This window comes from Xylocopa sonorina, chromosome 13 (assembly GCF_050948175.1).
Source record: "Xylocopa sonorina isolate GNS202 chromosome 13, iyXylSono1_principal, whole genome shotgun sequence".
Lineage (NCBI taxonomy): Eukaryota > Metazoa > Arthropoda > Insecta > Hymenoptera > Apidae > Xylocopa > Xylocopa sonorina.
The window spans coordinates 1,204,474-1,219,874 of record NC_135205.1 but is presented as its reverse complement, the minus strand read 5'-3'; the positions used below and the strand labels follow the sequence as shown (position 1 = coordinate 1,219,874).

The 15,401-nt window shown below is 34.3% G+C and overlaps 3 protein-coding genes and 2 long non-coding RNA genes across 7 annotated transcripts in view; 1 reads left to right on the top strand and 4 right to left on the bottom strand.

The window, feature by feature from the left end:
- LOC143430111 (mitochondrial import inner membrane translocase subunit Tim21) overlaps nucleotides 1-15,401 on the bottom strand; it is a 391,485-nt gene that overhangs the window by 33,100 nt on the left and 342,984 nt on the right. The window lies entirely within an intron of this gene.
- LOC143430110 (serine protease ea-like) overlaps nucleotides 1-15,401 on the top strand; it is a 125,400-nt gene that overhangs the window by 76,521 nt on the left and 33,478 nt on the right. The window lies entirely within an intron of this gene.
- On the bottom strand, nucleotides 127-2,268 carry LOC143430117 (uncharacterized). Its single transcript, XR_013102605.1, has 2 exons — nucleotides 2,001-2,268; nucleotides 127-1,914 (listed from the first exon to the last, which is right to left on the bottom strand). It is a non-coding gene; the product is annotated as an uncharacterized LOC143430117 (long non-coding RNA).
- LOC143430115 (uncharacterized) lies at nucleotides 4,902-9,012 on the bottom strand. Its single transcript, XR_013102604.1, has 3 exons — nucleotides 8,855-9,012; nucleotides 7,877-7,993; nucleotides 4,902-7,423 (listed from the first exon to the last, which is right to left on the bottom strand). It is a non-coding gene; the product is annotated as an uncharacterized LOC143430115 (long non-coding RNA).
- Nucleotides 8,076-8,848, bottom strand: LOC143430112 (uncharacterized). Its single transcript, XM_076906116.1, has one exon. It carries the CDS (start codon nucleotides 8,624-8,626, stop codon nucleotides 8,222-8,224), a length of 405 nt encoding a protein of 134 aa, XP_076762231.1. The 5' UTR covers nucleotides 8,627-8,848; the 3' UTR covers nucleotides 8,076-8,221.

The window sequence follows — 15,401 nt, the reverse complement described above, 5'->3', positions numbered from 1 at the left end:
CATATTTGAAATGATCTTTCGCACTACTTGATGTTTAGTAAAATAAATGTTATGTATATTTAAAAATATTATTGTTCACTATTATTATTATTATACTTAAGTTACTCTTGCTTTCAATTATTTGCCAATTAACAATCCTTTAACTTAATCCTTGTTTTATTTCCTACATCTATGATACTTTATGTTGGCATTACGTTTAACATCTTACTCCATGTACACCGAATAACAATACTTTTTCAAATTCTTCACTATAATACATTTTTTTTCTTGCGATGTTACATAAATTTTTTTCGTAATGATCCACAAAATCCGAACCTCAAATGCTTCATTTCGCAAAACTTTATGGAGTTCAACAATTATTCTTGCTCACGGCTTAGAATATTTCTAAATTCTACTTAACACTTTGCGTTCGAGACTCTTTTCACTCGGGCGAACAAGCATTCCGAGACCAGTCAGCCGCTCCCGTGTATTTCATGAATTCCTTACAGTTAACTTAAAATAATTTTGTCTATGTAGAGAGGTAATTTTGTTCGTTATTGCCGAAAAATTGAACTCATTTTCACTAGAAGTAACTTCTTTCGAACTAATGTCGAAGGCAGAGTCCGATCCGCGGTCGCGAGTGTTTTCGAGATAAAAAATCTTAAAATACACTGTGTCACTCGACACCTCATAAGATGATCCACAAAAGGCTAGGAGTAGACTCGTTAGGTCAAACCTAAATAAATAGCATTATGGTTCGATTTACCGTATCGACTTGAGTGGTGCCCAAGAGACACCGCTCGAGTTGTCGCATCACATGCAGTGGTACCTGAGAGGCACCGCTCAAACGCAAAGGGTTAAAATGTTTATATTATTTATCTTTAGTGAAACCCTGCCTTCTATTTTTCTGCATTCTACGAAGTCCCGTGTTAATAGTCTCTTTGGAATCTTACTAAGCCCAGCGTTGGTAGTCTTCTTCAAATTCCATGATGTCCCGCGTTGGTAGCTTCTTCAAATCCCACGATGTCCCGCGTTGGTAGCTTCTTCAAATCCCACGATGTCCCGCGTTGGTAGGTTCTTCAAATCCCACGATATCCCGCGTTGGTAGTCTTCTTCAAATCCCACGATGTCCCGCGTTGGTAGTCTTCTTCAAATCCCACGATGTCCCGCGTTGGTAGCCTTCTTCAAATCCCACGATGTTCCGCGTTGGTAGTCTTCTTTAAATCCCACAAAGTCCGATGTTGGTAGTTTCCTTTGAATCTCACGAAATCCGACGTTGGTAGTCTTCTTTGAATCCCACGATGTCCCGCGTTGGTAGTCTTCTTTGAATCCCACGATGTCCCGCGTTGGTAGTCTTCTTTGAATCCCACGATGTCCCGCGTTGGTAGTCTTCTTTGAATCCCACGATGTCCCGCGTTGGTAGTCTTCTTTGAATCCCACGATGTCCCGCGTTGGTAGTCTTCTTTGAATCCCACGATATCCCGCGTTGGTAGTTTTCTTTGAATCCCACGATGTCCCGCGTTGGTAGTCTTCTTCAAATCCCACGATGTCCCGCGTTGGTAGTCTTCTTCAAATCCCACGATGTCCTCTGCGTTGATAGTCTTCTTTAAATCCTACGAAGTCCCTTGTTGGTAATCTTCTTTGAATCCCACGAAGTCCCGCGTTGGTAGTCTCCTTTGAATCCCACGAAGTCCGACGTTGATAGCCTCCTTTGAATCCCACGAAGTCCGACGTTGATAGCCTCCATTGAATCCTACGAAGTCCGACGTTGATAGCCTCCATTGAATCCCACGAAGTCCGATGTTGATAGCCTCCGTTGAATCCCACGAAGTCCAACGTTGACAGTCTCCTTTGAATCCCACGAAGTTCGGTGATAGTCTTCTTTAAATTCCACGAAGTCCCGCGTTAGTAATCTCTTTTAAATCCAACGAAGTCCTGCATTAGTAGTCTCTTTAAATCCCACAAAGTCTTATATTAGTAATCTAATTTACATAGTCCTATATTATTAATATTTTTAATACCGGAATAAGTTATATCCCAACGTTCAGGTATTGCTAACTATTTGTGTCTCATAAAATTCCAAAATGAATGTCTTCTCGCTAACCCATAGTCTGGTGTTGGTAATCCACTGCAAGTCGTACAAAGTACAGAAGAGTCTTCATTGCATCCTATGAAGTTCTCCAATCGTTGCCTCTAAAGTCGTGTGCTAATAGTTTCATTGAACTCCTGAGAAATCCATTAAACGAACTTTCCCGTCGGAGTATCATTTAACGAAGTCGTGAACTTTTCATTTGAACTGCATGATCTTCTGGGATGAATCTCTTTATTCCATTCAAAACAAAATATAAAGTATATTCCTTCAAGTTCATCATGGTGCAATTATCTAGTTTCCAATTCGCACGTCATGCAGATCCACGTTCCAAAAAATTTCATGGCTATGTCGCTACATCAGTTAATGAAATCTTGAACTTTCCATTTGAAATACATGATCTTTTTATACAATACTGTTTTCTCGATACAAAAAAGCAACCTTTCGTGGCACCTTCTGCGGTGAAAATCTTCATCTACTTCTAAATCATCTCATGAAATCATAAGCTTTCCATTTCAATTTCATAATCTTTCTATATACGATACTATATTTTTCAGTACAAAAAAAAGTGCAGTATATCTCAGCTCTTCAAATCTTCCATGATAAAAATCTTCAAGATACATCTACTGTGATATATAATGAAATCATAAGCTTTTCACCCGAATTTCATTATCCTCTTTTATGACGACACTATTATTTTGATATTAACAAAGAAAGAGAAGAGAATATTTCTTTAGCCCCTTAATTTTTCCGTAGATTCTCTCGTTTCCAAGTTAAATTCCACAAAGTCCCGCATTAATAGTCTTTCATAAAATACCTACACTGGTTCCTTTATATCTCACGAAGTCCTACATTCGTTATCACTAAAGTTCGGTGATGGTAGCTTACTCGAACTTAAATACTTTGTCTTGAATACTAAAAGAAAGGGGGGGGGGGGGGGAGAGAAAGAGAGCGAAAATATATTTCAGCCCTTCAAATCTTTCGTAACGTAAATCTTCTGTGATGCAATTTTCCATTCTTCCATTTGCCATTGAATGCTGTTTACATAAAATACACAACTTCATTTGCTTCAACGAATTCATCATAATTATACTTTTCTCTATATAGTATTTTAAATATTGTGCAATTTTTTTAATGGATTTTTTTCTATAATTTTGTAATTCTTTTCTACTATGTACGTTCAGATGGCATCATATAACCATATCTGAAATTAAAAGATATGTTACCAATATGATTTACGAGCCAACTGTAATTAGAAAAATATTTTATTAGATAATCCATACTTCTTGAACAAAAGAATAAGGATATTTATGCTGGAACTCTGCATCAATAAATTTTACATCATAGCATCTCCTGAAAATTATCAGACCAAATCTGCAGGTGTTGTAAGCATTAATGTTATATGTCAAAGAGTTATCGATGTTAAGTCAAAATTGAAATTATTTCTCTGTTCAAAATAGGATAGTTGTCCTTTTATCTTTGAAGCAGGACAGGGAGAACTATTCGTTTGAAAATTTCCTGCTGCCTCAATTGTTCATTGATCCAATTGCAAATGAATCAGCATACAATTTGAAATATATACCCTCTATCTTGCTTCACTTTTGCGAGATACAGTTTCTCTCACATAAATAAACTTGCGATGAGTTTCTTCTATAACAGTTGATTAATTCTTCCAGAAAACGAAACGAAAGATATAAACTCATATCCATAAATTACTTTAGTTAAATACCAGGATCGATGAAATTGTAATTAGTTAAAAATGCAACGCACAATCTTTAAATTTTCGGACTTACTCAGATTCCTCGACTGTTCATTTCATTTAATTATTTGTAAAAAGTGACGATCGTCGCACCAAACACAAGTAGATTACAATACTTGAATGCTTTCTTTAAGTTGAAAAACATTTTACTTTTCTGAGGCATTTAGTATTATATTCTGGAATGTACCCAATTAACGTACAGTTCCTAGTCCAACTCTAGTCCTGCCCTTCATCAAACTAAATCGCACTGTTTAATTAAAATTACATACGAAACCTCGGTAACTATATAACAAACTACACACGCAGAAATTAATGAACATTCCAAATATTTAAATAAATAAGCCACCAAAGCAAAATAGTAAGCCCTTGAATATTGCCATAAAAATTACAAATAAATGATATTTACCGTATTAATTACTTACGACCATCTGTTCCCTAGAGTTGCAATTTTTGAATTTTTATGGCCAGCAACTTTCAATTTTTGCATGCCACATTATTATTAAATTTTCATAACTGTGGTTTTTCAAATATATGCTCAATTTTTATTAATAATTATATAAACTTTTGATAGCAAGTATATTGTTATATAAAAGATTAAATAATAGAATTTATTACTGGAATTAAACACTTCAAAAATTAATGCAATAATAAAGCCCAAATTTCAAATTACAATTTGTTCTTTTTTCTTTCAGTATTTTGTATCAATTGATATGATAAAAAATACCTATATAATTGTTCGAATCATAAAAGATTGTTACTTCCTATTACTATTAACATTAGATGTTCATTACATTTAACAATTACCTGGTAGACGAGTGACGATGTGGCTTTCTTTCCTCACTATTGCACATCGCCTCTTTTATATAAAATTTAGATTAAAAATTGGCAATAACTTATTAAACATTCATATAAGTGAGTCGATATTGCAAATGTATTCCTCAAAAAAAAAAAAAAAAAAAGAAAAAAAAAAGAAAAAAAAAATCTTGTGTCACAAGTTTATAGTAGGTTAAATAAGTAATGTTGTAATTCAATATTTTTGCAAATCTGATAAAGGTAACAATATGCAGCAATACATACATGTCTAGATGTATTTCACAGCTCGTTTTCCCCACAGAACGATGGGCTTATAAAATTTATACTGTGCAAATATTTTCTGGATTTCCTGAAGCAAAAATCGGAAAAATCCACCAAAAGACACTCGAGCAACGTAATGCACATTAAAATATTAATTTTGGGTAATCGAATATTAGACATATATCTTGAAATTAAACACTATCATGCGCATTACCATGATACTTGTTTGATTTTCTATTAAGATCATAGAAAATGTCCATCTTTTTGTTTTCCTTTCCCTTTCACTCATTTTGCAGAATCACAACTCTGTTCATACTCTTTCTATGCATCTTCATATACATCACATACACACCTTTGATAAATTCCAGAAATACCAAAAAAGAGCCAGCTTCAAAATACTGTTACTACAAATGAATATGAAATAAATCATCTTGTTAATATTAGATATATCTTAGTAAAGGTGTAACAGTAATCGTAATTTAAAATGGCCTGTATGTAAATAATCTGCTTTTCCCTTCATTCCTTAACCATAATTTCTTCCTTGTTTAACGAAGTTTCTCCAGGTTACTTCCTTCGATAGCCGAGTGAAATACAAGCGTATATTATTGTCATGCTTATCAATTATAAAATATAATTGCTCCTACTTCAAACTACTGAAACCGTAGAATCATTTTCAATTACTGAATGTAACACGAACAGTCTGTATCCTCCTTTATCGGAAAATGTCATCCAAATGTGTTTCTTCCATTATGATAAATGATAACAACAGCTTCATTCCTGTAGCTCATAACACAAAACAACATACCCACATTCCCAAGTTTCCCCATTATGCTTAACAAATCATTCATCTTATTAAAGTGTTACCTTCTTCCAAGAAGTTATATTTTCTGCCTTTGTTCAGAAATCAGGCCAGTTTTAAATCAATTGTTCTTATCTTATCAAAAATATTTTTAGTAGTAACTATACATCTAGCATGATCCAATCAGGATTTATCAGATTATGTAGACTTTAAGCAGACTTGTCGAGTAAACTCATTCTCCTAGCCTCAAATCTAGCTGAAACATAATTATTCACCCCACCCCCTGGCTCTGAATTGTTCTAATTAACATACCATAAACTTCTGTAATACCAATCCGACGCGTTCCAGCGACAGAAATGACTGCCTGTAGTTGTGTTCAGTTATGCACCACGAGTATCAATCATTCGGACACTCCTGCAGTATAAAACAAATACCCGAGCAGCACATCACAACAAAAAGAAAAATGTATAAGACAATAGTTAGAAAATAGTTCGAGATACTTAATACCACGCATAGGAAGAGTAAGTTTCCCTCAAACTTGCTAGTCGAATCTTTAGCTTGATGAATTACGTAATTAATTATGATTACCACCAGTATTCCAAAATAATTGATTCATTTGACATATTCCTTTGAAATTAAAAAATGTAATACATAATTTTGAAGCATGATTTACATGTTATAGTTAGAAATTCAATTTAAAGAATATCAGCTCATCTTCCATATGTCACTGCTTCCCTATTACAGCTAAAATGTTTTTTAAAACGTTAAGTCCTAAATTTATACAAGTATCATCTACAGTTTCTCTTGCATCAGTTGAACAAGAATATCAACTAGTGTATGCACCCCTTTTCACTTCCGTAACCTTCCTCTGCACAACCATGTTTCAGGAATAGATATTTGTTAATTTAATAATCAAATCACGAAGATCTTCTTGTTCTAGTACCCAATAAATTATCAAAGATTATCAAATCTGTGGAAATAAGGTATCTAATAGCATGGCTTTCAAAAGACGTATTTGGTGCAATTCTTGTAAAATTTCATAACGATCTCCTATTCAAATTGAGCATTTCATATATGCGCATGCCCCATATAGAAATTAGTTGTACTACTTGCAGTAATTCGCCTTTCCGGATCTCATCTAAGGTCAACACATTCCCAAAGGGATACATTCATGTTACTCCACACCTTGAAGTCTCTTATGCTAATTCAAATGGATCAACGTGCAGTGCTTTGGGTGTCCAACTTAGTCGATTTTGAACCGTACGCGAGAGCAGTAAACCGGAACAACCCAGGTACAACTTGGCAGTGTGAACATTGGGAAAATCTTCCTGGACCTGAGAAAATACATTTGCACAGGTAACGGACAAAAGGGATTAGCTCACCAAACAGGACTTGCTCGAGTTTGCTGTTGTTTGTCACAGTAAGCCTATGTGCGACGATTTCGGAATTAGTTGATGCTTGGATGCTCAAGGACACGGAAGTGCGAACGTGAGATGTTTATGTTACGACTTGATCATCGTGTGTGACTCGGCCACGAAACGTCGTGCGCGAATTTCTAGAAAGAAAGACTTTTGCCCCTTTGTTCATCATCCCATGCCAATCCTCTCATCACTCCTTATTTCACATACAGACAGGCCAAAGAGCGTCGCCGATGACGACCAACAGCCTGGATACATATGCAGGTCTCTTGGGTGCGATAGAATTTTCTAACGTGTATGCTGGACTGAAAAGGATTTTTGGCATTAATACGGCGAGTTGTAAAAAGATAGAGAAATAATTTTTTAATTGTACATATTTATTATTCTCTTTTCTCTTCCGCTGCTGTTCTGCTATATCACAGTATTTACAAAAGTTTTAGTTAACATTAAACGTATAAAATCTATATATAAAATTTTTTGATATTTTAGACAATTAAGTAAATAACCGAGTTGTTATAATTAAATCTATGAGTTAGAAAATGCGTTATACATGTTCTCTTTAAACTACACGATACGAGTACGCTATTATGTTCTATACATAAACTGCCATATTTCTGAAAAGAAAAGAAAAAAAAAAAAGAAGAAATATCGTATAAAACACTCTTTTTGAACACAATTTTACAAACTCGACTGGTACATATCATTATAACAAGGAATTGCAAAGAGAAAATGCATTGGTTCCGATACAGTTTACAAACCAAACCAATGAAAGGCGTAGAGACTAGAACATGGAATCCCTGATTCTGTGGTATGCCCAGCATCGCTGCAAACAGCAACTCCCTCCGCCCGTCCCATTGCCATCTCAAACGGTGAGACTGCAAGTAAAAAATATCCAGATATACACCAGGATAGTGATGTGACTTCTAGTCCGGCAGCACCAACATTCAGTTTCAGTACTGCATGTAATGATTCAAGAGTCCGTTTAGCTGTTGTTAAAGTCAACATTCCATCGACAAGACACTGCTAATACTCTTCATTTTTAAGCTGGATTTATCACGCTCCTAGATTTTTCAGACCTAGTCGCGTACACTTTGTACGTTCCTTCACCGCTGCAGTGGTACTTTGATTTCCCTCAATTTAGACATGAAATTGTCCAAACTGCTCAATTCAGGACACAAAGGACCTTGCCAAGGATTGTTCTCTTGATATAGCTCCGAGTTTTTCATGTCCTCATCATTGTAGAATTCGTAATTCGGATAATCTGTATCCTTTAAGAATTGCTTCTTAAATTGCTGCCATTTTGAGATTCTAGATAATTGCTTGCTGCGTAATTCGTGTTCGGCTTTAGAAAGAGCACACGTCAACACTGCTTCAACACGTAAATCACGTTTACGATTTCGACGACACATTAGTTTCTTACAACGAACTCTACTAATCCAATTGGCTAATTGTTCGGTATGACTTGGCTTGTCGATTTCAATATCTCGAGGTCTCGTTGTGGCCACCATGATTTCACAGCTTTTTCCAATAGGCAGGCTTCTATGAATCTCCAAATGATGTCACCCTCTTCGCAGCGTTGGAGGCGTAGAAATCAACCAGGTATCAACTTTCTACTTTTGTTCTTGAGAAATAGGCTAGTGTAAAGTACTGAATGATGCGAGTTTTCTCGCGTACTTTTTGTAACAGTTTTCGTAACTTTTTCACCTAATTATTGAATAAGTAAGGAGTACACCAACCTGTATCTAGCTCGTGTTTCTTCTCGGACAATGGAAGAAAGACACACAACAAATAACTACGCGTAGGAGTTTTAATCACCGAGCAAGATACAGCCTTCACCTTTTGAAAATGACTCAGGAAATGCATACGCTGCGCCCCTTGTGACGCGTTTATATACCCACAAGCTTCTCGTTATACGGTGTTCCTACGCACGATCAATAGAAAATAGTGCCATGCTAAATCTTACATTAACGGTACTTTACTGGTATTTTCAATAAATACTCTTACTTATAACAGTTTTAATCATATATCTAACAAATTTCACACAACATTTTTTAGTATATTTTCCGCGTTACGTTAAAATATTTCCATTTTTACGAAATCTGTTTCGCGTAAGGATGTGTCGTGCGGTCAACTCCCCACCAATCACGTATCATTTCATGCAACGTCATACACTCTTCCGTTGCAGATAGGTTCCAACGTTGCCATATCTCTTGACATTGCTACGATCAATGTTACCTACATTTTTTTTTGTTTCTTAGCTTCTGTATCATATAATGAGCATATGAACATTTTTCAAACGACATCATTGGAATATTGAAAATTTATAAGCTGAAGCTCTTGAATTTATACATCATACAATAGAATACGTGTAAGTATAATGTATGGTAATTGATCAATTTTCATAGCATCGAATAAACATTATTCCACAATAGCCTCTAAAATTATATGATCAAATTCATTTAAAAACCGAAACTGCACTAGTATGCGTATATACGCATTGTGAACATCTAAATAAACATTTTTAGTAAATCACATTAAATACACGCATCATTAAATTGTAATACGTATAGTATTAGTTTCTTAAAAATATAATGATTAAAATAAGATTGCTATGATAAAAATATAGAAACGATCGATATATGTATATATTAATTTCAAGACGTTTACTTCTGCAAAAGTTGCGAAACATGACAACGTTGTCACAAACATTGACGACGATAACTGTTGTTACACCTAATAAACGTAGAAGTATGTTCTCTTCTCTACGTCTTATTTTAAGGAAGATGGTAAAATAATGATTATTTCTTTACACTAAACGATATGTATATATATATATTTTAAACTCTAAAAAATTATGATTAATAAAAAAATAAATGTTCTTCAATAATATTTTACTTTAAAATTACGGAAATGAAGTAAATAAATAGAGTTATGTACACCTTCATGGTTATGTGTATTAATACTGTTTCTCAATATTTTCTATGTTTTATTTATCATGCCCTAAAATTGTACACCACTACGTAACAATTGCATATTGTATATGCATTCCGAGTCTCATCGATTCTGGTGCAATATGTGACGCTACGCATGCTCAGACCAAAAGGCAAGTAAATAGGAAACTAATCTACCGACATTTATCATCATCATACAAGTAGCAATGTAAAATATACTGTTATGAAAAATGATTGAAATACGAAAAATGAATGTTAGCGTTTTCATTGTTTTCTAGAAATGAAAGTGTATATGCTTTTTACAGTATATGAGAACAACGACAATTTTACGACATGCATTAAAATCATGTATTGTTTTGTCATATATACTGTTCGCAAGTAAATTTCTCTTTATACCAGAGCACGTCACACAGTACCTTACGATAAATATCGATATATTAATGTTTTCGTACGTATATAGCCTTTGCATCTCTGCAGTCCTTGGGGATGTGTTAGTGATACACGCCGCGGCAGCATCGATGAAACTCGGTGTACATAAATAGATATATAAAATAAATATTTGCGTATTTCTCTTTTCTTTTTCCATAATGTAATGAAACATAAGTAGGTCAGTATATGTATAAGTATATTTTACATATACATATACGTATTGTAACGAATATACATATATGACTGTAACGAATGACGAATAATAGATATATGGATTCATATATATACATCTTAACATCGTGTTTTCAACTTTCTTAGAACAGATATTCTTAGATATTCTATCTTTTTCAAGAATCACTGTATTGTCCCTTGCGACGAATGTCAGCAGTTCTGTTGCCATCTATGACCGAATTCGTTAGCTAAAATGCCGGTACGCGTTACCAGCATGTTCTGGACAATAGCATAACAGGCCGTGTGACTCGCATGATGCTACACGCATGTCTACGTTCCATTTATGAATTTTTTTCTGTAGTGCGTGTAGAGCACTTTACTGCACTTAGTAATTAAAGGTACTCGTTTTATTTTATTTATTTATTTCTCGACCTAATTTCGCCTATTTTTAACAATTTTACTTCTTTCTTCACCGTTGCTTCTACTGCATATTTTCTGGCTTTCTGATTATATTGTAACTATTCCTTTTATTTCTGTGTTTCGACGTCCAGTTTTCAACCTTCTCCTCGATCGGTTCTTTTTGCCTTATTTCTTCCATTATTCTGTCCTTCTGCCTCTCTCTCCTTCTTCATTTGATTCTCCATTATTGCTTTCGCGAAATTACTAAATGCCTTTCATGTTTCCTTATCTTTTGTTGCCAATTCTATTAAATTATTTAGAGTTATTTCTATTGTATGTTCCACGTTATCTTTCATTTCGTTACAATGTCCACACTTTTGATATAGTCTATTTTATTTATTCTTTTTCTCTAAGTATTAAAACATCCATGGCCCGTTAGTAATTATTTGTTGCTATTTTTTCTTTTTTGTTCCAGTCTTTTAACGATGGTATTATTTGCCATTTTTCCATTATTTCCTCACTTACAATCTTCTTTCTTTTTTCAACTTCTTTTATGGTTATTTCTTTTGCTAATAATTTATCTCTTAGCTTTCTTCTTTCTTGGTATACACTTTTTAGTTTGTTTCTTATTCCTTTGAAGTCGCGTGCTTTACTCCATGTTAGGGCAGCATATAGTACAATTGATTCCCACACTTTATAATACAGCGTCTTGTGGAGTTGTCCTGGTCCTTTTGGGTTTGGCATTAGCTGCAATTTCTATGTAGTTTAGTGTAATTTCTACATGTTTGCCATATTTTATTTGCGTGTCTAACGTAACGCCTAAGTATTTTATACGCCGACTGTTTCTAATTTTTAGGTTCCCGAATTCTAGTTCTCTAAGTCTGTTTTTTTTTTATTTTAGCCACTTTTCTGTTTTATCCCATCCTATTTTTATTTGCTGTTTGATAATATTTATGTTATAATTCCTAACTATTATAGCCGTATCGTCGGCATATCCTACAATTGTAATATTATTACTTTTCATTTTTTCGAAAATGTCGTTGTATGTTAAATTTCACATTAACGGACCTAGGATCGATCTCTGGGATATGCCGCCGTACATATCTACTACTATTGTTTCTTTATTACTGTAGTATATTATACTTATTTCATTCAGGTAACTATCGACGACATCCTGCAAGCATTTACTTATTTTGAGTTTCCTTAAGGCTATTAATATGTTTCTTTACCTAATCGTATTAAATGCATTATTGATATTAACGGTCATTAGTGCACAGCACTGTCCTTTTTCTCTTGCTATCTTCGTTTCTTCCTGTATTCCTTTAATAGCGTCCATCATTAAATAATGTTTCTTGAATCCATATTGGTTGGGGTGTATTCCTGTTGTTCCTAATTGCTTCTCGATACGGTTTTTTACCATTCCTTTCTCGATTTTTTAAGTAGTATTAGCCTTGCAATCTTCTTTCTAATTTCACGGAATTTTTCTTGTTTTTAATGTTGCAATTGTTTACTTTTTATAGATCTTCCGTTTTATCATCCGTTAACAAAGGCTGAAATCTATTTTTTTGCAGTTTCCGTTATTTCTTCTACCGAGAACTCTTCTGTCATGTTTGTATCTATTATTTCCACTCTTGGTTGTTCAGTATTATCTGTTACTATGAATAGTGTATTTATTATTTCTTTTATTGCATCATTTTTAATTTCTCCTTTATTATTATTTCCTTTTATCTTATTAATTACAGTTTTACATGGTTTCCCCTATTAATCTTTATCAAGCGTTTTTATACGTATATTTCGTGAGGCTGTTTTTTTTACTTGATTTTATTGATTTTTTAAATTCATTCATCTTAATTTTCAATAATTCTTCTAGCTCCTTAATTTTTTCCTGTCTTTCTCCTTTTTTGCTTCTCACTAGTCTTCTTTTAATTTTATTTACTTCTTTTATCTTGTTGGCTTATTTCCTCGTTCCGGCTATATTTGGCTTTTTTGTTTCCTTTGTATTGTTTTTTTTTGCTGAAAAAGGGTTCCAGGCTATTTTATTTATTAGTTCGTCGTATTTTTGTATCCATACATCCTCGTTTAGTGTCCTTGGTTTAGCTATTTTAATTTCTGTTTCATGCGTTTTATTTACATCTTCCCAATTTGCTTTTTTTCCCATTAAGGGCTTATAAAGCCCTCATTGTTTTTGTAGTTCATGTTTTCGAAGGTGTTGTAGTAATGCATATAGGTGATCCGACGCTGAGAATATCTGTAAAAACTTCCGCTTTACACAATTTATCATATATTTATACATCCTATTAACATTATATCGATTTTTCATTTACTTTGATTCTTATTGCCATCATCTCAATAATCTTTCCTCCTCTACAATCATTCTTGTTGCCTTCCCAAATTATTGATTTCGCATTCAAGTCCCCTGCAGTTATCATTTTTATTTGTTTTTTTTCCTTTTTTTCTATATTATCCTCTAATTTATTTATACATATAATCTTTCGAATTCTTTTTTACTTTTATTCGGTGAGAAGTAACAACTTATGATTTTAATTCCTTCAACCATTACCTGGGTGATTCCGTTAGAGGAAATTGTGATACCATATGTAAAGTATTTTTTGCAAACAACGCCAGTTATCTAGATTGCTGAATCTTCACACATTCATCCAGTGATCTGTTTGCCGTCTGTTGGATGATTTTTTTGTGCGATTCGGTACCTATTTAAGTTTATTTTTAAGATTTTAATTGGAGGCAATTATAAACTCTAGCAACCTGCTTAGTATATAAATCATTTTTCTCGGCATCACTGAAAATAATATAATTCGGTTTATCCGATAAACATTCCCTATATCGTATGGTTATGTGATCCGCATCTTCTACAAATTTCTTCATTACTCTAATCTATGACATTTAAAGCATCTTTCTATTCCAGATAAAATTTTGCAAGAGCATGATGTTTAATCCCATTCTCAGTCGTTTAGTTTTTTTTCTAAATCTTTATTATATATGTACTTTATTTAGGGTTCGTTTTTATATCTTCTTTAGTCACCAGTGGATCTATATCCTTTATTTCAAGTTATTATACTTGCGCTCGTGTGTTTTTATTTCAAATTCCTTTCTTCAAACTTTCTTTTATTTCCTTTACTCTGTTCTCTATTCCTACTTTCCTGTTAAATACTATAATAATGTCTTCTGCTCTGGATTTCCTCCACTTTATTTACATCTTCCAGATCTTCTTTAACTGTTTTAGGTATATTACTATATGTTTCCTCGTATGTCCTACCCTTATTTTACTTTAATCAGCATTGCTTGGCTTCTGTTTCTTTTAATAATTTCTTTTATCTTTTTCATTATTTGGTAACTTATTACCATTTATTTTAGTTTTCCTTGTTTCCCTCCTCCTCTTTATCATCTTCTTCTTCCTTTAACTTTTTTGTTTTTATTGTTTAGTTCTTCCTCATAAATTCTGATAGATGTCCGTGTCATTTTTTCCAATTTTCCGCTTGTGGTGACCATCGTAGTCGCGTTGTACCCCCGTGGCGCCGGGCGGAAAGACACACTTAACTCTCGAAGCGAAGAGACAGAATAAATTAAAACATACGTTTCAATTCCAAACTTTCTCTTCGTGTTCGGGGGTTAAAAAGGACGTACGAATAGTCGCCCCCTTCCTTTTTCGCCTTCGAAATGAGGAGGTGAGATATATTGTAGAAAGTTTAGAAAGGGAAAGGAGTCCTCGCGCAATTTTTTAGTCAGTACATGCCTAGAAGCGCGTCGTGAAAAACGTATTCCAGTCTTCCTAGTGTATAGTCTTGTTAAAATAAATTATTCGTTATTGTTGACCACGATCTTTACTTAATTCCTCATGTCACCTTCCCAAACCGGTGATCCCAACGTAATCGGTTAGTAAAACGGGAACGCGTGAGTGATTTTTAATCGTTTTCTTTCCTTTAACGAACATTTCTCGATTTATCGCTCAATCATCATCGACGCGTCCCCTACGAAGGGACCAAGAGAGATAATTAATGCTATCGCGCGGTACCAATCAGAGTGTCTATCTTCTGGCCTCAAAAAGTGGCCTCAAAAAATGGTACAGTTCCATCAATTGGAAGCGCAATTCGCGATAGCGCAAATAACTAAGGATAAGACAAAGCTCGGACTCCGACACCACGCGAGTTCGTAAGTTATTGGAGGCCGAGAAGATGGACGACCGCACACCCATGTAGAAGAGTTCCTCGTGGAAATGTGGAAGAATCAGCTGCCGATGCAAATGTAGCTGGTTCTGGCCGCGACGTCGGACCGTGACGGTGCGATGTCAAGATAGAATCGCTACGAGAACAGCTGA